Source organism: Trachypithecus francoisi, unplaced genomic scaffold (genome assembly GCF_009764315.1).
Source record: "Trachypithecus francoisi isolate TF-2019V2 unplaced genomic scaffold, Tfra_2.0 Lachesis_group3, whole genome shotgun sequence".
NCBI classification, from domain to species: Eukaryota; Metazoa; Chordata; class Mammalia; order Primates; family Cercopithecidae; genus Trachypithecus; species Trachypithecus francoisi.
The window spans coordinates 110,503,003-110,526,521 of NW_022681468.1; the positions used below are offsets into that span (position 1 = coordinate 110,503,003).

The 23,519-nt window shown below is 40.3% G+C and overlaps 3 protein-coding genes across 4 annotated transcripts in view; 2 read left to right on the top strand and 1 right to left on the bottom strand.

Annotated features, from left to right (window-relative positions):
- CHRNA5 (cholinergic receptor nicotinic alpha 5 subunit) overlaps window positions 1–22,742 on the top strand; it is a 28,510-nt gene extending 5,768 nt beyond the window's left edge. Inside the window, exons 2-6 of one of the 2 annotated variants that reach the window (XM_033189278.1) lie at window positions 10,960–11,117; window positions 15,375–15,419; window positions 17,150–17,259; window positions 18,667–18,960; window positions 22,255–22,742. In XM_033189278.1, coding sequence (XP_033045169.1) covers window positions 10,960–11,117; window positions 15,375–15,419; window positions 17,150–17,259; window positions 18,667–18,960; window positions 22,255–22,279 — 632 coding nt within the window. In that variant the 3' untranslated portion in view covers window positions 22,280–22,742. The remainder of the gene's footprint in view (window positions 1–10,959; window positions 11,118–15,374; window positions 15,420–17,149; window positions 17,260–18,666; window positions 18,961–22,254) is intronic. The other variant, XM_033189279.1, reaches the window with a different exon arrangement.
- Window positions 1–23,519, top strand: part of LOC117070328 (A disintegrin and metalloproteinase with thrombospondin motifs 7-like) — a 684,711-nt gene that overhangs the window by 342,880 nt on the left and 318,312 nt on the right.
- The window catches only part of CHRNA3 (cholinergic receptor nicotinic alpha 3 subunit), a 29,987-nt gene continuing 28,741 nt past the window's right edge, over window positions 22,274–23,519 (bottom strand). The window contains exon 6 of the mRNA XM_033189269.1: window positions 22,274–22,354. Coding sequence (XP_033045160.1) covers window positions 22,274–22,354 — 81 coding nt within the window. The remainder of the gene's footprint in view (window positions 22,355–23,519) is intronic.

The window sequence follows — 23,519 nt, forward strand, 5'->3', positions numbered from 1 at the left end:
TCATTCATAATTGGACATCTCTAAGGGGGAAATTTGCAAGCGTCTTTTCAAGGTCATACAGGCAACCTCATGCACCATTAGGTGTTTTATTCCATAATACTGTAAATATAGTAGCTCGTAACACATATTTATTGCCTGTTGAGAGATCTATAGCCCCAAGTTAAGATAATGAACTCTGCATTTACTCGATCTGATGATGCTCAGCGTTTTTTTTTTTTTTTTTAAGTGTGCAAGTTGTCTCGTCTCCTTGAGAACTATTGACTGCACCTAAATTAATACCACCTAAGGTCATTCATTTTCTTACTGCAAGTGTTCTGAGAGTCAGGGTAAGATATTAAGTTTACTAAAGCATAGCAGTTGCAGTGTAACTTTATCTTATAATTCTGTGATAAAAATCAATATAAAATATAATGAAAATCCTAGAGTGAAAAAAAAAACCCTCTATATTTTATCTGTAATACTTAATGATTGGTAAGCATTCTTGTTTGTCACATGGAAAATGTTGAATATAGTACGCATTTCCCCTCGTTTACAAATGGTTATGTTCACTGCTTTATCTTGCCGTTGCTTAAAATAGCCCTCCTAGGACTGCTACAAAGAGGATTTTTTTTTTCAAAAGAGTACAAGTCACTTTTTGCTAACTTATAAAAAGATACAAGGAGACTTCAGGGGTAGATTAACTGCTCCAGGAATGCCTTGATTATTAATTGGGGAGGTATAATATACATCACTCTTCAAATCTTTTTTAGATATGTTATCTTATTTCCTTCTTATGGCAGCCTGTGAAGAAGAAAAGGAAGCTATTGGCAGCACCTAGCAAGATTTAAAATGTGCATCCCCTTGACTCAGCAGTTTTACTTCCAAGAATCATTGCTATAGAAATCTGTGCATCAGTATGGAAAAAGAGATTTGTTAATTATAGCATTTTTCCCGTTGTAGCATTATTAGAAATAACTAAAAACTGAAGAGTATAAATGCCAGTCAGTGATGAAATCTTAAATAAAGTCTGATGCACCCATAATGAAGATCACTTTGCAGCTTATGAAGGAAGACTGAAGATGGTTGGACATCTACTGGTATATAATTTATACAGTTTTGTTTTGTTTTGTTTTGAGATGGAATTTTGCTCTTGTTGCCCAGGCTGGAGTGCAACGGCATGATCTCCGCTCACCGCAACCTCTGCCTCCCGGGTTCAAGCGATTCTCCTGCCTCACCCTCCCAAGTAGCTGGGATTACAGGCATGCATCACCAGTCTGGCTAATTTTGTGTTTTTAGTGGAGACAGGGTTTCTCCACGTTGGTCACGCTGGTCTCGAACTCCTGACCTCAGGTGATCCCCTGCCTCAGCCTCCCAAAGTGCTGGGATTGAGTACAGGCGTGAACCACCACACCCGGCTGGTATATAGTATTGAATGAAAAAAAACAAGTTGCAGAACTTAGAGGAAAACATGTTTCCATGTGTGAGTGAGCGTGCATGTAATTTAAAATATCTACACATCGGCCGGGCGCGGTGGCTCAAGCCTGTAATCCCAGCACTTTGGGAGGCTGAGACGGGTGGATCACGAGGTCAGGAGATCGAGACCATCCTGGCTAACACAGTGAAACCCCGTCTCTACTAAAAAATATACAAAACTAGCCGGGCGACCTGGCGGGCGCCTGTAGTCCCAGCTACTCGGGAGGCTGAGGCAGGAGAATGGCGTGAACCCGGGAGGCGGAGCTTGCAGTGAGCCGAGATCCGGCCACTGCACTCCAGCCTGGGCGGCAGAGCGAGACTCCGTCTCAAAAAAAAAAAAAAAAAAATCTACACATCAAAATTAACAATGGTTACCCTTGGAGGGAAGGGGAAGGAGAGGAGGAGAGGGAGAATTCTTACTCTTTTTTTTTTTTTTGAGACGGAGTCTCGCTCTGTCACTCAGGCTGGAGTGCAGTGGTGGGATCTCGACTCACTGCAAGCTCCGCCTCCCAGGTTCACGCCATTCTCCTGCCTCAGCCTCCCCAGTAGCTGGGACTACAGGCGCCCGCCACCATGCCCGGCTAATTTTTGTGTTTTTAGTAGAGACAGGGTTTCACCTTGTTAGCCAGGATGGTCTTGATCTCCTGACCTCATGATTCGCCCACCTCGGCCTCCCAAAGTGCTGGGATTACAGGCGTGAGCCACCACGCCTGGCCAGAATTCTTACTCTTTATGAGCGTCTGGATTTGAATTTTGACAGTGATCACACATTACTTTTGCAATTATAGCATTATTTTGAGAAAAACCAAAATAAATCTGGGTCCGAGGTCTACTTCTGCTGCTTATTAGCTACTAGTGTTACAACAGTGGTTTGCAAAAAGGGTCAGTTTTGTTCCCCGCTCACCAACATTTGGCAATGTCTGGAGACACAATTGGTTGTCACGTGGGGTGGTGATATGTCTAGTGGGTAGAAGCCAGGAATGCTGCTAAACATACAGGGCACAAGACAGCCCTCCACAACAAATAATTGTCCAGCCCAAAATGTCAGTAGTGCCAAGTTGAGAAATCCTATGTTAGACTCCAGAGCTGCAGTGGTATTGGAATATGCAGATGATGCACTGTGCAGTGGCAGGGGCACCATTCTCACTGTGGGGTGTAGTTTGCATAGCCATAGAATTACAAGTATGATATAATAAGGTAAATAAATGTGCAAGTTTGTACCCCAGGAAGACAGCACCAGGTCTTTGTTTTCTGCTCTCCCTCCGGCATCTGGCACAGAGGTTGGCACAGTAAACAGGTAGTTGACATTTGTTAAATTAATGAATGAATTGAACGAGATATCACATTAGGCTCTAGTGTGGCTAAGTTGTAGCAGATGCTAAATATTTAAGAATAATTTATGGCAGAAACTTAAAATTATAGTTAATATCTGTTTCTATCTGCAGGTTGGCTAAAGACTGCTAATATCCACATTTGGCTGCTGACTATGTTGGTTGACTTTTTTTCCAAATCATTACCTTTTGATAAGAAAATCATGATTCTTCATGGAAAAATGCCAGAGCAAAGCACTATCAAATGTTCCTAGAATTTTTTTTTTTTTTTTTGACAGAGTTTCACTCTGTCACCCAGGCTGGAGTGCAGTGGCACAATCTCGGCTCACTGCAACCTCCACCTCCCAGGTTCAAGCGATTCTTCTGCCTCAGCCTCCTGAGTAGCTGGGACTACAGGTGTGTGCCACCACACCTGGCTAATTTTTATGCTTGTGTTTTTAGTAGAGACAGGGTTTCACCATGTTGGCCAGGATGGTCTCAAACTCCTAACCTTGTGATCCGCTCACCTCGGCCCCCCCAACGTGCTGGGATTACAGGTGTTGAGCCACCACGCTCCCTCAGGGGGAGGCCAAGGCAGGCGGATGGATCACCTGAGGTCGGCAGTTCGAGACCAGCCTGACCAACATGGAAAAACCCCGTCTCTACTAAAAATACAAAATTAGCCAGGTGTGGTGACTCATGCCTGTAGTCCCAGCTACTCAGTATACTGAGGCAGGAGAATTGCTTGAACCCGGGAGACGGAGGTTGCGGTGAGCCGAGATTGCACCAATGCACTCCAGACTGGCCAACAGGAGTGAAACGCCGTCTCAAAAAAAAAAAAAAAAAAAAAAAAAAATCCTCAGGTAATCTTTTTGGCTACATACTATATTTAGTGAAGAAGATTTTTAAAAAAAACTTAAACTACTTAGACACTACCCAACATAGTAAGATAATGTACTTTATTTCATTTGATCCAGATGAGAGTGAAGCAGATAAGCAGAGGTTCTCCTTTGTACTAATGTTTTATAATGGAAAAATAAAAATGTTCACAAGAATGGTCCAATGTAATGAATTAAAAAGTTGTTGCCATACCCATTTAACAATTATTGACATATTGCTAACAGATATCCTTATTTTATATGGGCTAGAAAATTATGGGCCAGACGCGGTGGCTCACACTTGTAATCCCAGCACTTTGGGAGGCCGAGGCAGGTGGATTTGTTGAGCTCAGGAGTTCAAGACCAGCCTGAGCAACGTCTCTACAGAAAAATACAGAAAAATTAGCTGGGCGTGGTGGTGCATGCCTGTCGTCCCAGCTACTCGGGAGGTTGAGGCAGGAGGATTGCTTGAGCCCAGGAGATCGAGACTATAGTGAGCCAAGATCGTGCGCTGTACTCCAGCTTGGGCGACAGAGTGAGACCCTGTCTAAAAAAAAAAAAAAAGGGAAAAGAAAAAAAAATGTGGGTTATGGAGGTTAACAGCTAATCAATGGTGCCAAGTATTCAAATTAAGGTTTTCAGCTTTGCAGTTCTGTGTCCTTTCCTTTCCACCATACTAAAACTAAGAAGCAAGGTTATATTTCTTTGAAAATAAATGTGGTTTCACCAAACGATTTGACTGTGATTTTTTTTTTTTTAAATGTCATTCTCCCAGTTCCTCAAACTTTAGGCAATGAATGATAGAGTTAAAATTGAATTTGTAAAACCAAAATATAAATATATAAAAGTGTTAGTGATATTACTCTATACACATTTATACCTTCATTAGGTATTCAGCTTAGTTTTTCTCTTAGCAGCTATACTTTTAACTACTTTAGAAGAATTATCCCATTAAATTTTTTTTGTTGTTCTTATCCTATTTTTAGTGTGCTTCACTGCTTGGTTTCCTTTGTTTTTCTGAGATATGTGGTTTATATGCTATTAGCAGGTCGTATTATAATTACTATTATTTGGTTTCAAGAATAGAGACTTGAGGAAAGCTTTATAGTGACCCATCATTGCACTGTGTTAAGAGTACCTAGGCCGGGCGCGGTGGCTCAAGCCTGTAATCCCAGCACTTTGGGAGGCCGAGACGGATGGATCACGAGGTCAGGAGATGGAGACCATCCTGTCTAACACGGTGAAACCCTGTCTCTACTAAAAAATACAAAAAACTAGCCGGGCGAGGTGGCGGGCGCCTGTAGTCCCAGCTACTCGGGAGGCTGAGGCAGGAGAATGGTGTAAACCTGGGAGGCAGAGCTTGTAGTGAGCTGAGATCCGGCCACTGCACTCCAGTCTGGGCCACAGAGCGAGACTCCGTCTCAAAAAAAAAAAAGAGTACCTAATGCCACAAGCACATTCTTCCTTTGTATTTTTGCAAAGTTCCATTGGCTAGGACTGTCTGGAGACAATCTTTGTTGGTCTGTCGGTTACCGTTACTTTAGCAATCATTTATGGAAGAATAAGAACGACCCTGTGCTGGCACTTATATCTACATTTTTAGCTAATCCTTACAATAACCTTATAAGGGAGGTATTTTTTTTATGCCTATGTTACAGATGAAGAAAAGTCATCTGCAAAGTTGAGTAACTTACCTGTCTTTTTGGTTATAGCCAGTCCTATTAGGTATGAAGTGCTATTTCATTGTGGTATTGATTTGTGTTTTCCTGATGGCTAAAGGTGTTGAGCATCTTTTCATATACTTACTGGCCTTTCATTGGAGAAATGCCTAAGTTAATTTAGATCTCTTGCCCATTTAGAAATTAGATTATTGAATCTTTTTATTATTGATTTTTATAATAGTTCTTTATATATTTTAGATACAAGTCCCCTATCAGATATATGATTTGCAGATATTTTCTCTGGGTTGTATATCCTTTTGATGTAAGGGATCTTTTTAAATCAAGTTTTTTGTTTTGTTTGTTTTTGTTGTTGTTGTTGTTTTGAGATAGAGTCTCTCTCTGTCTCCCTGGCTGGAGTACAGTGGCACAATCTTGACTCACTGCAACCTCTGCCTCCCGGGTTCAATAGATCCTCATACCTCAGCCTCCCTAGTAGCCGGGAACACAGGTGCGCACTACACGCCCAGCTCATTTTTGTGTTTTTAGTAGAGACAGGGTTTTGCCATGTTGGCCGGGCTGGTCTCGAACTCCTGGCCTCAAGTGATCCATTTGCCTCGTCCTCCCAAAGTGCTGGGATTACATGCGTGAGTCACAGCGCCTGGCCCAAGTCAACTTTTTTTTTTTTTTTTTTTTTGAGATGGAGTCTCGCTCTGTCATCCAGGCTGGAGTGCGGTGGCACAATCTTGGCTCATTGCAAGCTCCGCCTCCCAGGTTCGAGCGATTCTCCTACCTCAGCCTCCTGAGTAACTGGGACTACAGGCGCCCACCACCAGCCCGGCTAATTTTATGTATTTTTCGTAGAGACAGGGTTTCACCGTGTTAGCCAGGATGGTCTCCATCTCCTGATCTCGTGATCTGCCCACCTCGGCCTCCCAAAGTGCTAGGATTACAGGTGTGAGCCACCGCGCCCGCCCCTAGTCAACAATTTTTAAGACAAGAAAGGGGAAGAAAATTAAAATGTAATAATGTAATAAGGCCGGGTGTGGTGAATCTTATAGCACTTTGGAAGATTAAGGCAGGAGGATTGCTTGAACCCAAGAGTTCAGACCAGCCTAACCTGAGCTGCAAAAAGAGACCCTGTCTCTACAAAAAAGAAAGAAATTAGCTGGGTGTGGTGGAACATGCCTGTAGTTCCAGCTGTGTGGGAGCTTGAGATAGGAGGGAGGCTGAGGTGGGACGATTGCTTGAGTCCAGGAGTTTCAGGCTGCAGTGAGCCATGATGGCGCCACTGCACTCCAGTCTGGGTGACAGGGCGAGACCCAGTCTCAAAAAAAAAAAAAAAAAAAAAAAAAAAGCAATTACTGTCATCAGCCTATATGTAGTGCTATAGCGATGCCAGAAAAATGTTCGTTTTGAATAGGATGAGCAAATGTTAACTATTTAAAACCTTTAAAAAGAACTTTTCCATTTAATTCAGTTTATTTAGAATTTAGCTCATATATAGTGTCAGTCTTTCCTACTGGCCTAAAATGTCGATGTTGTCTGTTTTGTTTACCAGTATGTTCCCGGTGCCTGTCTGATGTTTGGTAAATTAATGAATAAGTAAACATCAACGTGGGCTAGAGCTATCGGGGGTGTGGCATTCATTAAGTTAATCTAGAAAGTTGTCACAAGATGGAAGATGTTATTGTGACAAGAGCATGAAGCCAAGGGTGCCCCTCAGAGCTCTGCAGTTAATGAACTCTGTAGCAGCAACCCTTCTGGTCATACATATATCCTGATTTGTAAAATGAGGGGATGCATTGGATTGTCTCCTTTTTAACACGCTGAGGTTTGTGAACAGTGTAAACTTAAAACATTTACAGCCAGATAAAAAAGCATGACTGCTAAGAATTTAAGTGCACTATCAAGGTTTTATGCTAAAATACCTTTGACATTTGCACCAGATACTGTTATAAAGTGTCATAAGAAAATGGTATTTCTAGAATGGGATGTATTGCGAAGATATTCACAAAGCAGTATCTTGAAGATTCTCATTACGTAGAATGTTGAGATTAATTTAGTATTTTATTTATACCCTGTCTACTTTCTTTCAAACAAGATTTGAGATAGCAATTCAAGCTGGTTTTTTTCCCCACTCAGGCAAAAGTTCCTTAGATGCTATTGAAAGACATTTTAGGCTGCGTGCAGTGGCTTACACCTGTAATCCCAGCACTTTGGGAGGCAGAGGCAGGCAGATCGCTTGAGCTCAGGAGGAATTTAAGACCAGTCTGGGCAACATAGTGAAACCCCATCTCTACCAAAAATATAAAAAATTAGCCAGTTATGGTGCATGACTGTGGTCCCAGTTACTCAGGAGGCTGAGGTGGAAGGATCGCTTGAGCCCAGGAGGTCGAGGGCTGCAGTGAGCCAAGATTGCACCATTGTACTCCAGCCTGAGTGACAGAGACCCTGTGTCCTAAAAAAAAAAAAAAAAAAAAAGATTTTATTTATTAATACTTTTATCTTTTAACCCTTAAATTTTTGGTATTTGAGGGACTATAATTAGGATTAGAAGAGGAGAAATGGTTCAATAATGCTATTTTAACTTGAAGCTCTAAAATTAATGGCTTTTAAACAATAAGTGACTCTAGTGTATAATTTTCTAAATGAGTCTAAATATCTTCAATGCTGTGCATTTCAGCATAAGGAGATTTACAGGTGTCACCACACAAACTCCATAGTATTTGTAGATTAAGTATCTTAAACTAGTTACTGTCTGGGGCAGTGGCTCATGCCTGTAATCCCAGCACTTTGGGAGGCTGTGGCAGGAGGAACACCTAAGGTCAGGAGTTCAAGACCAGCCTGACCAGTATGGTGAAACCCCATCTCTACTAAAAATACAAAAATTAGCCAGGCATGGTGGAGTGCACCTGTGGTCCCCGCTACTCGGGAGGCTGAGACAAAGAATCACTTGAACCCGGGAGGTGGAGGTTGCAGTGAGCCGAGATCACACCACTGCACTCCAGCCTGGGTGACAGAGCGAGACTCCATCTCAAGATAAATAAATAAAAAATAAAATAAATATTTTTAAAAATTAAACTAGTTATTCAGGGAAGCAGGACACAAACTCTTGAGGAGTAGGTTATTTATGAAGAACTAGGCAGCAAAGGAGAACTGGGAAATAGGTTTCCTCGAGCTAGAGTACCCGGGTATTCGTTCATATCTCTGGGTGGAAAACATGGTCTGTCATCATAAAGAGAAGATTTTGTGAAAGTGTTAATTTCTCTCCAACCATTTCTTTTAGGTTGGAGAAGAACCATCACTAGCTACTGTAATCCTTTTGTGTATATTTGCTGATTAATAAGCCAGTGACATTTTTGTTTCAAGTAAAAGTGTTTTTTTTCATAATATTATTAGTCTTAAGTAAAGGTCATGCTTGCATTTTATACATTTCACATTTCCTTAAGTGATCCCAGGCCAGAGAACACTGAAAACTCATTTCTTCAGAGAGGCTTATTCGAGCTCTGTAGGAGTATAAACATAACTGTGATCCCCAAATCTAACCAGTCTTTGGCCATGGTATCCAAAACATTTTATATTTTGACTTTTTTTTTTTTTTTAACAACTTAGGTCCTAAAATATATATATTTTTTTTTAAGAAAAAAGTTTATTTTAGTATATTTAATGGCACTTTTCCTGATTTTTGAACGGGAATTCCTCCTCTTCATTTTACATTGGGCCTTGTGAATTATTTAGCCAATCATGTTCACATTCACACACAAACATACATATGTTTATTTATTTATTTATTTGTGTTTTGAGACAGAGTCTCGCTCTGTTGGCCACGTAGAGTGCAGTGGCATACTGTAGGCTCACTGCAACCTCTGTCTCCCGGACTCAACCTATTCTCCTGCCTCAGCCTCCTGAGTAGCTGAGATTACAGGTGTGTGCTGCCATGCCTGACTAATTTTTGTGTTTTTAGTAGAGACAGAATTTCACCATGTTGGCCAGATTGGTCTCAAACTCCTTACCTCAGGTAATCTGTCTGCCTCGGCTTCCCAAAGTGCTGGGATTACAGACATGAGCCACAGCCTATTTATTTTCTTACTGATCTTGAAATAAACCTTTCTTGACTCTTTATCCTCAGTATCCCTATATCAGCGTAACTTTTGAAAGAGGTCATTCCTGTCTTTGCACTCTGTCTTAAACATACTCCAAGTCAACTCTCTTCTCTTCCCGTAGATGGCGTTTGTTAGATTCATCGTCGACCTCACTGTTGCTAATCCAGCACTCAGTTCTCAGCTGCCTCTCCATGGCTCACCAGTAGCATCAACAGATTGGGAGGCTCAACCCTTCTTGCTACATTTTCTTCATTTAGTTTCTAGGACAGCATGCTATCTGCTATCTTTGAGTTCTTCCTTCCTTATTCCCTAAAAAGCAGTTTTATACAAATGTTTTATACAAATATAACAATATATTATACAAATATAGTAGCAAAGTATGTCAAAGCTAAATAAGTCACTCAATATTTATATATTTCATATTAAGATTATGCCAATAAGGTCAGGCACAGTGGCTCACATCTGTGATCCCAGCACTGTGGGAGGCTGAGGTGGGCAGATCACCGAAGGTCAGGAGTTCAAGACCATCCTGGCCAACATGGTGGAACCTCGTCTCTACTGAAAATACAAAAATTAGCCTGGCATGGTGTTGGATACTTGTAGTCCCAGCAACTCGGGAGGCTAAGGTGGGAGAATGCCTGAATCCCAGTGGCAGAGGTGGTGATGAGCCGAGATCACACCACTGCACTCCAGCCTGGGAGACCAGGTGGGACTCCGTCTCAAAAAAAAAAAGATTATGCAAATTAAAGCAATTTTAACATTTATAATTGATAAATGAACTTTGCTTTAGTGTATCTGTTTTCTAGGTTTAGAATTTCAAGATAACTCCTGCCACCCTGGCAATTTAAAAGCTTTTATTATTTAGATTTGAAATTATTCTGTATTGAGTACTGAATGTTTCTTAAGGAACTCAGCATATTCCATAGTCAGTATAATTTAAGACATATCTGAGCCAGAGTGTCCCTTATTCGATCAGAAATACTTATATTAATATTTCATTTTATTTATTTATTTATTTTATTTTATGTTTTTTGAGACGGAGACTCCCTCTGTCCCCCTGGCTGGTGGGCAGTGGCGCGATCTCGGCTCACTGCAAGCTCCGCCTCCCGGGTTCCCGCCATTCTCCTGCCTCAGCCTCCCGAGTAGCTGGGACTACAGGCGCCCGCAACCGCGCCCGGCTAATTTTTTGTATTTTTAGTAGAGACAGGGTTTCACCGTGGTCTGGATCTCCTGACCTTGTGATCCGCCCGCCTCGGCCTCCCAAAGTGCTGGGATTACAGGCGTGAGCCACTGCGCCCGGTCAATATTTCATTTTAAAAGCTGCATTAATAATAGCCTAAGTTGTAGTTTGGTTCATTATTAATAATGCTGAACTTTTTTTTTCCTATTTTTTTTTTTTTTGGAGACAGTCTCTCTCTATGGCCCAGGTTGGAGTGCAGTGGCCTGATCTTGGCTCACTGCAACCTTTGCCTCCTGGGTTTGAACTTTTGTTTGAAAGTATAGGGATTTGTGGGAGAGAAGCCAGTACATTAACTTTTAGAAATTTGTTATACAGGATTATCTGAACCTTCTTCTATTGCAAAACATGAAGATAGTTTGCTTAAGGATTTATTTCAAGACTACGAAAGATGGGTTCGTCCTGTGGAACACCTGAATGACAAAATAAAAATAAAGTTTGGACTTGCAATATCTCAATTGGTGGATGTGGTAGGTGTGCGTATCCTTCTATACTCAATTTCTCACAGATTTAGTGAGAGCCTGGTGTGTGGCTAGGCACTGTGCTTGGCACCAAGGATTACAAAGGTGATTGAGGCAGTCCTTTGCCTGAAGGAACTCACCAGGGTAAAGTAATGATTGTGTCGCATACATGATAACACACTGTGTTTATATATTTTATGGTTTAGAAACTGTTTATCTCAATTTGGTAATTATAAGTCTATCTTTAACAAATTCAAAGATCTAAAACATTGTATATTCCTTAAATGTGTTAAAAATAGGTTCAAAAAGTTTAAGAGTAACTTGTTAGCTTGAAAGTAGGGAAAAGAAAAAAAAAATTTTACGTTTAGGAGGAAAAGTCCAAAAATAGAGTGATAGATTCTTAGGACCTAAAAGTATCACAAGAGATCATTATCTTGGGCTCACACTTAAAACATTTCAGAAATTTTTCCATGTGACATTCATAAGTAGTTCCCTTGATAAATTCTTCTTATTGCCAAGGGATTCTATCTATTTAAACTAAAACATTCATGCTAATTTTTTTTTTTATTTATTTATTTATTTATTTATTTATTTATTTATTTATTGAGATGGAGTCTCGCTCTGCTGCCCAGGCTGGAGTGCTGTGGCTGGATCTCAGCTCACTGCAAGCTCCGCCTCCCGGGTTCACGCCATTCTCCTGCCTCAGCCTCCCGAGTAGCTGGGACTACAGGCGACCGCCACCTCGCCCGGCTAATGTTTTGTATTTTTTTAGTAGAGACGGGGTTTCACCGTGTTAGCCAGGATGGTCTCGATCTCCTGACCTCGTGATCCGCCCGTCTCGGCCTCCCAAAGTGCTGGGATTACAGGCTTGAGCCACCGCGCCTGGCCCATGCTAATTTTTAAACTAGTTTCTTCTTGTTCTGAATGTGTAAATCAATAATTATTTCCCTGTTGTGTTCCCAGAATAACCAAGTATATGTATACGTATATATATATATATATATATGTTTTAAAATAACATTTATAGATATGCTTTGTGTTCTGATTACGGAAGCAATGGGTGATTTTTGTAGAGAATTTGGAAAGGGCAAAAAATTACAAATGAGAAGTTAAAAATTGACTGTAATTGTACTACCCGGAGATGACTAACATTAATAATTAGTTGTGTTTCTTGCCAGACTTTCTTTGTGTGTATGTTACAAAATTGGAATAATATTTTAGAAATAATTTGTTTACTGCTTTTTCTCTACTATGACATAATGAACATTTTCCTATGTCATTACATGCTCTTCAAATGTAATTTTTAATGGTTACATATTTCATCTATAATTTATTTAAGCATTCTCCCATTTTGAACAGAAGCTTGTTTCCAATTTTTCTTATTATAATTAACAATGATGAATATATTTGTATACAAATGCCTGAACATCTCCTTTCCTAAGAAAGGCAGTTAGTGAACCAAAGGATATACCTTTTTCAAAGTCTATAGCTGTGTCATCTAACTGCTTCCAGAAAGGTTAATGAATATATATGGACTGTGCACTCAGCCTTTGGCTAGTCATTATGGGGAGATTTTAAATGAAAATAGGAAAGTGGAAAAGTAAGGTGGTGGCCAGACACAGTGGCTCACGCCTGTAATCCCAGCACTTTCAGAGGCCAAGGCGGGTGGATCACTTGAGGTTGGGAGTTTGAGACCAGCCTGGCCAATATAACAAAACCCAATCTCTACCAAAAATACAAAATTTAGCTGGGCGGTGGTCCGTGCCTGTAATCCCAGCTATTCAGGAGGCCGAGACAGGAGAATCGTTTGAACCCCGGGAGGCAGAGGTTGCAGTGAGCTGAGATTGTGCCACTGCACTCCAACCTGGGCAACAGAGCAAGACTGTCTCAAAAAAAAAAACAACAAAAAACAAACAAACAAAAAACAGGAAAAGAAAAGTAAGGTGGGTGGGGCTTGCTCTCAAAGATCTTTCTGGTTGAGGTCATTGGCACACAAATGGTGTAGAAAACTGTAGCACTAAATCATGATACCAGAAAGAGCTGGGAATTCAGATCTTGATGAATGACCTTATCAAAGAAGGTAGGGTAGATGAGGTGGCACCTGAGCTGGCTTTGTAGGAGGTGTAGGGTTTGACATGGCAGAGAGGAAAAGTATTTAAGTACAAAGGAACAATATAATCGTAGGTATGTGTGATAACTGAGCCTTGCTGTACAGCTGTTTAGATCAAAAGATGAATGTTGGGAGCCCTGGCATACAGGAGTGGTCTGACTGGATGGTGGAGAAGATGAGGAGGATCCCTGCATGCCACTTTGTCTTTGCTCCTGCTATGTTTACTTCTTGGGAGAGCTTTCCAACCGGCACTAGCCATTTATTATTCAAGGCCAAATTCATTTGTCAGACCCTTTGTGAAATCTTTCCAGACTGCATAAGACAGCCTCTCCTGTGTTCAAACTTTTTTTTTTTTTTTTTTTTTGCACTTTAATATGGTGCCCATTACACTCACTGGTACTCATGTGCTCTGGCGTTTCATCTTCAAAACTAGGTGAGCTTTATTCCTTGTATCTGTCCTAGAGCCTAGCACCGTATCTGGTACATAGTAAATGCGGAATGACTGAGAGACCTGATAGGCAACAGACATGATCAAAGCAGTACTTTCAGAAGATCAGTAAAACAGTAATGTACATGATTTTGAGGAGTGAAAGAGAGACTAGAAGATGAGAGGCAAGTTAGAAGACCACACAAAAGGAGCAGGACTTGACCACTGAATATGGAGGGAGGCATCACATTTTGAAGCCTAGGTGATTAGAGTGGAAGAGTAACACATTTGAAAAATACTGTCGGCCGGGCGTGGTGGCTCACGCCTGTAATCCCAGCACTTTGGGAGGCTGAGGCGGGCAGATCACGAAGTCAGGAGATCGAGACCATCCTGGCTAACATGGTGAAACCCTGTCTCTACTAAAAAATACAAAAAAATTAGCCAGGCGTGGTGGCAGGTGCCTGTAGTCCCACCTACTTGGGAGGCTGAGGCAGGAGAATGGCGTGAACCCGGGAGGTGGAGCTTGCAGTGAGCTGAGATCATGCCACTGCACTCCAGCCTGGGTGACAGAGTGAAACTCCATCTCAAAAAAAAAAGAAAAAGAATCTTCATTGTTATGGGAGTAGGGCAGAGAAGATGATGAGTTTGATTGTGGTTTGAGGTGTTAATTCCAAAGAAAATGTTCACTAGCTTTTGGGAAGTCAAGACTGGCTCTGAGATGACAGATGAGAACAAGGATGTCCATCTGGAATTGCTGGCTTGGAGGTGACTGTTGAAAACTTTGATGAGTTTTTTTGTTTTTGTTTTTGCCCTTGCCTCTCACCTCCCACTTTGATGAGTTTTTAAAGTTAGTGGGAAGAGCAGGAACCTGATCCTTGAGGAACATTTGTAGAAAGTGGTAGAAGGAAGGGCTAACCAAGCAGAGACACTGGGGAAGGGTTGCTTCTTGAGAGAAGAGCCCAGAAAATGAAAGTCAGTGACTACGAACATGGAAGAGGACTGGAGTCGGGGAGATGAAGGGTGAGGGCCCTGGAGATGGAGAATGGAAAGTTCACTGAATTGTGTCTGAGCTATTTTAGGTTCCTTTTATCACTAAGCTCCCTGGAATCATATTTGGTGGATTCCTACCTTATTTCCCACATATTCTGTCTTTTTTTTTTTTTTTTTTAAATCTCATTTTTGGCTTGTTTTGATTTTAAAGATAAAATCTTTTTATAAATATGATTACCCCTGAAACTCTTCTGCTATGCTTACACTTGTAGTTAACATTTTTCCATTTATTAGTGGTTTCCTCCTGGGGATCATCCTACATTTGTCTGTCCGCATTTTAACACCTCTGAAATCATGATGTGTCTTATAATTCATGGCAGCTTGAAATTCATTGCCAACTTTTTTTTCTCTTCTTAGTGCTAAGCACATAAAATAATACTGTGCTTATATCTTAGACTGCATCTTAAATTTGAGGAAATATAGTAGTTGAGATGATTAATGTTAAATGCAAAAATGCCAAAGGTATTTTTTAGTGTAGTTTATCTGAAATAGAGAGTATGTTGAAAGGAATAATGTGAAATTAGGCTGGAAGAAAGATCCTAGCTTTCCAGAGAACCAGACTGATGAATGAAATATGGGTACTATGTGAAGAAGTGTGTTTATATAACAATGTGAAATTTATTATTTAAAGAATTATTGTTTCTGTAATTGAAATCAACCTTATTTAAATTTTTGCTTTTTAAAGGATGAGAAAAATCAGTTAATGACAACAAACGTCTGGTTGAAACAGGTATGTATAAAATTCGAACAGGCACCCAATTAGTGACTGAGACACCTATTTTTATTATATGTCTTGTAGCAGAAATACAAGAGGATGTGTATTTGTGAATATGAATGAATACGTGAATATATGGCCTTGGTGGATTGGCAGGATACAGAAAGATGAGGGTAGATGGAGTGCTTGTATTTATTCAGCTAGTATTTTTGGAGTGCCTATTATGTGCCAGACAGTGTTATGTGGAAACAGCAGTGAACAAAACAGACAAAAAACCCTGTGGTATTAGTCTGTCTTCACCCTGCTATAAGGACATACCCAAGGCTGGGTAATTTATAAAGGGAAGAGGTTTAATGGATTCATAGTTCAGCATGGCTGGGGAGGCTTCACAATGATGGTGGAAGGCAAAGGAGGAGCAAAGGCATGTCTTACATGGCAGCCGGCAAGAGAGCGTATGCAGGGGAACTGCCCTTTATAAAATCATCAGATGTCATGAGACTTATTCACTATCACAAGAACAGCACAGGAAATACTGTCTCCCTTGATTCAGTTACCTTTCACTGGGTCCCTCCTACAACATGTGGGGATTATGGGAGCTACAATTCAAGATGAGATTTGGGTGGAGACAGCCAAACTACATCACCTGCCCTCATGGAACTTCATTCTAGTGGGGGAAAAATAACAAGTTGTATAGTACCTTAGAAACTGATAAGCTTGGGGAGAAACACACTGGAAAAGAAGATAGGGAATATTGGGGGGGTGTACTTATAAAAATGGTGGTCAGAGAAAACAGCACTGAGAAGACAATGTCTGAACAAAGTCTTGGCGGAGAGGAAGCAAGCCATGTGTATATCTGGGGAGGAGTGTTCCAGGCAGCAGGACCTGCAAGTGCAAAGGGTTCTGAGGCTGGTGTGTGCCTAGTGTGTTTAAGCAGTTGCAAAGAGGCTGGTGTGGCTAGTGGTGAGAGAACCATTGGGGAGAGGGGGTGTAGGAGATGGGGTCAGATAAGCAAAAAGAGGCTGGTGGAGTAGCAGCTGCTTATAGTCCACTGCAAGGATTCTGACTCTCTGAGGTGGAAATAGGCAAGAATGAAATGAATTTTTTTTTTTGTAAATAGTCCCTTTTATATAAAGGACTTTTGTTTTTTTCTGGGCCACCATCCATATATCCTAACCGCTGTTGAATGCTTCCTTTTGTTTTTCCTTGTCCCTAATTTTTATACCTACTAGTTGTTTCCTAACCCCAAACTCCTGAAAGGCATGTATGCTTTTCTCAGGCTGCAGCTCCTATGATCACAGAATTGTAACTGCATGGAGGGTAGGGCAAGGTGTTGAAATATGCAGAATGTGCAATAAATCCAACTCCCTTTTGCGTGGACCAGAACAGCCAAATTGGGTGACAATACATCTGGAAAAAAGAATGTTTCCCTTGAACCTGGGTATTAAGTGCATGTGGCTTCAAGTACTGGATGTAGTCAGTCAGTTGATGGGAGAAGAGCTGCTGAGCAGAGCCATGAACACATCTAGCTCTGGTTCTCACCTGTGTCTCACAGGGACCATGGTGAGAACCACCACACAAGGGGACAGGGTTATCTGGTGCCCATAATAAGAAAGATAGGGAGGTGTTCTCTATTGGGGGTAGAGGTGATCTCATGTCTAAAATTTCTGGTGTGAAAAAAAGTATAGTATTCACTGTTTTTGACTATTAGTTTTATTGAAATTGAGGCAGATTTCTTTGTTTTAAAGGAATGGATAGATGTAAAATTAAGATGGAACCCTGATGACTATGGTGGAATAAAAGTGATACGTGTTCCTTCAGACTCTGTCTGGACACCAGATATCGTTTTGTTTGATAAGTAAGTTATATTCTAAATATAGTTTCATATTTCCAAAAGAAAACATTTGTGTTTCTGTTAGGCACTAATAATTTTTCTCCCTTTTGAAAATTGTTTAGGTATAAAAATCAGATGACATGACTGCATGTATTGGTTATGATTACATGTTTTATAGATGAGGAAACAGAGGCTTAGGGTGGTGGTTCACAGAGCTATCACGTGGCAGATCACAGAGCTATCATGTGGCGGGGTAGGGGGGTCACACCAAGGGGACTGATACTTCCATTTACCCTTTGATTTACTAGACTACATATTTGGTGGACTTCCAGATTTTTTAAATATGTTTTTTACATCGTTGAGGTCATATTTCATGTTGAATTGTGCATCCTTCTAATTGCGTTTAAATACTGTATTGTCAGTTTCCCACAATGAGGAATGCTGGGTTAATTATTAATTCATCTTTAGAGGCATCCTACCTAGCTGTGTTTTGAGGATTTTTTTTTTTTTTTTTTAAACTTAGGGGAGAGGATAATTCTGGCTACCAGTTTTATTTTTTTCTAAGACCACTCCTGGGCAAATCTGGGAATTTGTGCTTATCTTAAAGCACTTTATCTAATTTGAAAGAAGGCCATTTGGCATGAGGACAGAGCAACTGCTATGCAAAAATATCTTTAATCTTTTGACACCTTTTACCTCCATGCTTCTTAAGAAGTGAACAAAGCTTGTAAGGACACATGATGCAGCTTCCTGGAGCATCATTTTATTTTCAGTAATTGAAAACATTTTAATATTAAACATGGATATATTACAGAATAGTGTGCAAAAGCCACATTAATTTGAAGACAGAGCAACATTTTAAAGAAACCTTACGTTGGTGATGTGCTTTCCTGCTAGACGTTTCTAGTATATGAATTCACTTGGTGGGAGAGCTTGAGAGGCACAGCTGCTTTTCAGGGTCATGCCCAGCTTGGTGTTGATGGTCTTTCCCCATCAAAGTAAAAAACGGCCAGTATTTGTGATGAAGGAAGAAGAGCACTGTGCAGGGAGTCTAGGAATGTGGATTCAGATTCTGGCTGTATGCGTGCCCATTGTGTAAATAGCTTGAGTCTGTTTTGTGTGTAAGGTGAGGTCTTTTCAATCATTAGAATCTCAGGCTTCTGTGAAATAGAGATTTGTCAGTTCTGGAGTAGATGCAGAAGAAGGGGTTCAGTTCTCATAGAGTTAGATATTTAAGGAATATATTCCTGGAACAGGAATATCTGTGTAGCAGATATTCTGTGTAGCAGGTATGTCTTATCTGAAGTATAGTAATTTAAAAATTATTTCATGCAATCAGTGATAGGCCTGCATTTATATTAGGCTTATATTAATGCAATTCATGTGCATTGTTTAATTTCTGCATTGTTATCGTCTATGTGTGTATTTTAGTGCAGATGGACGTTTTGAAGGGACCAGTACGAAAACAGTCGTCAGGTACAATGGCACTGTCACCTGGACTCCACCAGCAAACTACAAAAGTTCCTGTACCATAGATGTCACGTTTTTCCCATTTGACCTGCAGAACTGTTCCATGAAATTTGGTTCTTGGACTTACGATGGATCACAGGTTGATATAATTCTAGAGGACCAAGATGTAGACAAGAGAGATTTTTTTGATAATGGAGAATGGGAAATTGTGAGTGCAATGGGGAGCAAAGGAAACAGAACCGACAGCTGTTGCTGGTATCCATATATCACTTACTCATTTGTAATCAAGCGCCTGCCTCTCTTTTATACCTTGTTCCTTATCATACCCTGTATTGGGCTATCATTTTTAACTGTACTTGTCTTCTATCTTCCTTCAAATGAAGGTGAAAAGATTTGTCTCTGCACTTCAGTACTTGTGTCTTTGACTGTCTTCCTTCTGGTTATTGAAGAGATCATACCCTCATCTTCAAAAGTCATACCTCTGATTGGAGAGTATCTGGTATTTACCATGATTTTTGTGACACTGTCAATTATGGTAACTGTCTTCGCTATCAACATTCATCATCGTTCTTCCTCAACACATAATGCCATGGCGCCTTGGGTCCGCAAGATATTTCTTCACAAGCTTCCCAAACTGCTTTGCATGAGAAGTCATGTCGATAGGTACTTCACTCAGAAAGAGGAAACTGAGAGTGGTAGTGAACCAGAATCTTCTAGAAACACATTGGAAACTGCGCTCGATTCTATTCGCTACATTACAAGACACATCATGAAGGAAAATGATGTCCATGAGGTCTGTGATGTGTATTTACAAACACAGATCTGCTTCCATTCCAAGTTCAGAAGTTACTTTCATTAATTTTGGCAAACAGCATGACCCTTAAGTAAGACTAAGCATAGATTGAGGGCCAGAATGGTTGACATAATTTTCTATAAAAGATCTTTACTAAGGCTTGTTTCAGTTAAAACACCTGCAAAATGGGGCATCTACACAAATCGCACTTCTCCACTTCCCCCATCAGCATCTTGGATAACTCTCAAGAAAATTTAGTGTTATATATTCTAAGGAATAATATTCCTGCCATATTTCTTGGCTCTGACATGATGAATTTTTTTAATTTCTTGGGTTGAGGGCAGTGGGTGAACTGTTTTAATTTTGTCTTCAGTAACTTTGTTTCTAAATTGTGACAATCTGAAGGCAGAACTTGATTATAACAGTTAATGGAGTTATCAAAAGTTATTTTAGGCTGGGCGCAGTGTCTTCACGCCTGTAATCCCAGCACTTTGGGAGGCTGAGGCGGGTGGATCATTTGAGGTCAGGAGTTTGAGATCAGCCTGGCCAGCATGGTGAAACCCCATCTCTACTAAAAATACAAAAATTAGCCGGGTATGGTGGCACATGCCTGTAGTCCCAGCCACTCAGGAGGCTGAGGCAGGAGAATCGCTTGAACCTGGGAGGTGGAGGTTGCAGTGAGCCGAGATCACACCATTGCACTCCAGCCTGGGTGACAGAGCAAGACTCCGTCTCAAAAAAAAAAAAAAAAGTTATGATAAAGAATGAGCCTAATGTGGAACTTATAAATATAGCCAATATATTTTTCTAAAACAAATCTTTTTGTTCATTTATAAGAGAATGTTAGGGAAATTAAGTAAGGTGTTCTTTTGTGTTATGTGTTATATATATCAGAGGCTTCATTGAAACTTAGTGTTTACTGTGCTTAATTTGCCTAAAATCAAAAATTTGCTTAAAACTTTTTTATAGAAAAATTGCTCTGTCTCCTTAAGGTTAATATTTAAAATTCAAGAATTGAACATGAATACATTTTAATTTTATTAATGCGATCACATTGGCCTGCATTTTCTTTCAAAATGTGTAAGATTTCAGTTTTGTCGTGGTTATTTCTTCTATTGTGTATTATTTTAAACCTATGACTATAGCAATATTTTCATAATTGAATGCACATTAAAATTATGTGAATTATAATTTGTAGAGCTATTTTAAATGGAAAATCTTCCATCAGGTATGAGGAGACAGAATAAATCTGGCAAAATAATAGCCTTTACCCCAAAAGGGACATTTGATGTATATTTTTTAAAAACTTTTTTCATATTTGAATGATTTAATTTCATTAAGACTTTCCTTCCTTATTTATTAATTTCAATAGGTTTTTGGGGAGCATGTGTTTGGTCACATGCATAAGTTCTTTCATGCTGATTTCTGAGACTTTGGGCAACCAATATTAAAACTTTTTAATGCTTGTGGGTTTGTAAAGTATCTATTTGGTGGTAGCATAATTAAATTAGTTTATAAGGTTTGGAGCTATCAATGGAGTTTTCAAAAGTACATTATATTTATTAGATAATGGTTTAGACTGAGATGGAATTTAATAAATGTCTGCAAAATACTATGCAAAAGGGCCATGGCTCATACTACTAGGATCAGGGAGGTTGGCTTTATTTTCAGAAGAAAACTTAGAAACAGAGGTGGCCAGGTGCGGTGGCATGCCCTGTAATCCCAGCACTTTGGGAGGCCAAGGCAGGTGGATCATGAGGTCAAAAGTTTGAGACCAGCCTGGCCAATGTGGTGAAACCCTGTCTCTACTAAAAATAGAAAAATTCGCTGGGTGTGGTGGTGTGCGCCTGTAGTCCCAGCCACTTGGGAGGCTGAGGCAGGAGAATCACTTAAACTTGGGAGGCAGAGGTTGCAGTAAGCTGAGATTGCGCCACTGCACTCCAGCCTGGGGGACAGCGAGACTCCATCTCAAAATAAAAGAAGCAGAGAAGTAACAGAGTGTTTACAATGCCCTAAATTCTAAATTATCCTACACCTTGGAGGCACAGTTCCTATAGAGGAACTATATAGACACCATCCTTCATAGAGGCTCAGGGCCAGGGAAGCCCCTGGTCAAGGAAATGGCCTGGTAGAAAGGGCTGCTCAGTGGCTGGGCTCATCCTTCTCTTTCCTTGTGGCTCTGAGCTGTTGAGCCAGCTCCCTACTAAAGCTGGCTCCAGGGAAGACCGTTCTGTGCTCATGAAATTAGACTGAAGTGGTCCCTAGGAAATCCAAAAATAAATAAAGTGTGTATGTGGGGAAGATGAACAGCTTTCTAACATGTATTATTCTGAACCAACTTTTAATTTGGCATGAAATTAATCTCAGCCTAGAGTCTCTGAAAATATTAAAATAAGTAAACACTGCTGGGCAAGAATAAATAGCAAGAATAACTACATAGTAAGAATAACTTTTAGTTTATTGTAAAATATCCAAGTAGTCTATTTTAATTTTTATTTTAATCTATCAAAATAAACCACTTGTAATATAAGTTGATGTGTAAATGAACATATTTTGTAGTGTCTTTTAAAGCTTATATCTATAACAGACTATCAGGCTAGTGTCTGTCCCTGAGCTGAGTATAGGGTCAGTTATTGTTTATAGGCAGCAACGGGAGGCAGAAATTGATCTGGCTTCTAACTCAGTGTGTTTGTTATATGTTAAAATATGTTCACAATTTACAATTATTTAATGCATTTTTATTTTTTTCATAACAGGTTGTTGAAGATTGGAAATTCATAGCCCAGGTTCTTGACCGGATGTTTCTGTGGACTTTTCTTTTCGTTTCAATTGTTGGATCTCTTGGGCTTTTTGTTCCTGTTATTTATAAATGGGCAAATATATTAATACCAGTTCATATTGGAAATGCAAATAAGTGAAGCCTCCCAAGGGACCGAAGTATACCTTTAGTTAACACACATATATCTTATGGCACTTAAAAAATTATGAAAATGTAAGTTATGTGTTAAATTTGGTGCAAGCTTTAACAGACTAACAGTTGCTAACCTCAATTTATGTTAACAGATGATCCATTTGAACAGTTGGCTGTATGACTGAAGTAGTAACTGATGAGATAACATTTGATCTTCTAAAAATAGCAGCAAAATATTATCTGAACTGTACTAGTGAAAATTCTAGTATTTGTATCCTGGCAAATAATACTAATTTATAATCCACAGTAAAGTTCATCCTTTGTGCTAGAGAATTCCAGTTGTATTTGAAGACTGATTTTAAAACTTTTCTGCATTTGGTAAGGGTATATAAACTTTCCTGTACTCACTGAGTAACAGCTAATCTTTAATATATTATACTGCTATATTTAAAAAGCTGACTAGTTGATATAATTACTTAATGTGATGCTTGATATAATAATTACTTAATGTGGCCGGGCACGGTGGCTCACACCTGTAATCCCAGCACTTTGGGAGGCCAAGGCAGGCGGATCACCTGAGGTCGGGAGTTCAAGACCAGCCTGACCAACATGGAGAAACTCCGTCTCTATTAAAAATACAAAATTAGCCGGGGTAGTGGTGCACACCTGTAATCCCAGCTATTTGAGAGGCCGAGGCAGGGGAATCGCTTGAACCCAGGTGGTGGAGGTTGCAGTGAGCTGAGATCACGCCATTGCACTCCAGCCTGGGCAACAAGAGCGAAACTCTGTCTCAAATAACAACAACAACAACAACAACAACTTAATGTGATGTTGCTTTTTCATAATCAACGTTTTTTTTTTTTTTTTTTTTTTTTGAGACGGAGTCTTGCTCTGTCGCCCAGGCTGGAGTGCAGTGGCCGGATCTCAGCTCACTGCAAGCTCCGCCTCCCGGGTTTACGCCATTCTCCTGCCTCAGCCTCCCGAGTAGCTGGGACTACAGGCGCCAGCCACCTCGCCCGGCTAGCTTTTCGTATTTTTTGGTAGAGACGGGGTTTCACCGTGTTAGCCAGGATGGTCTCAAACTCCTGACCTCGTGATCCGCCCGTCTCG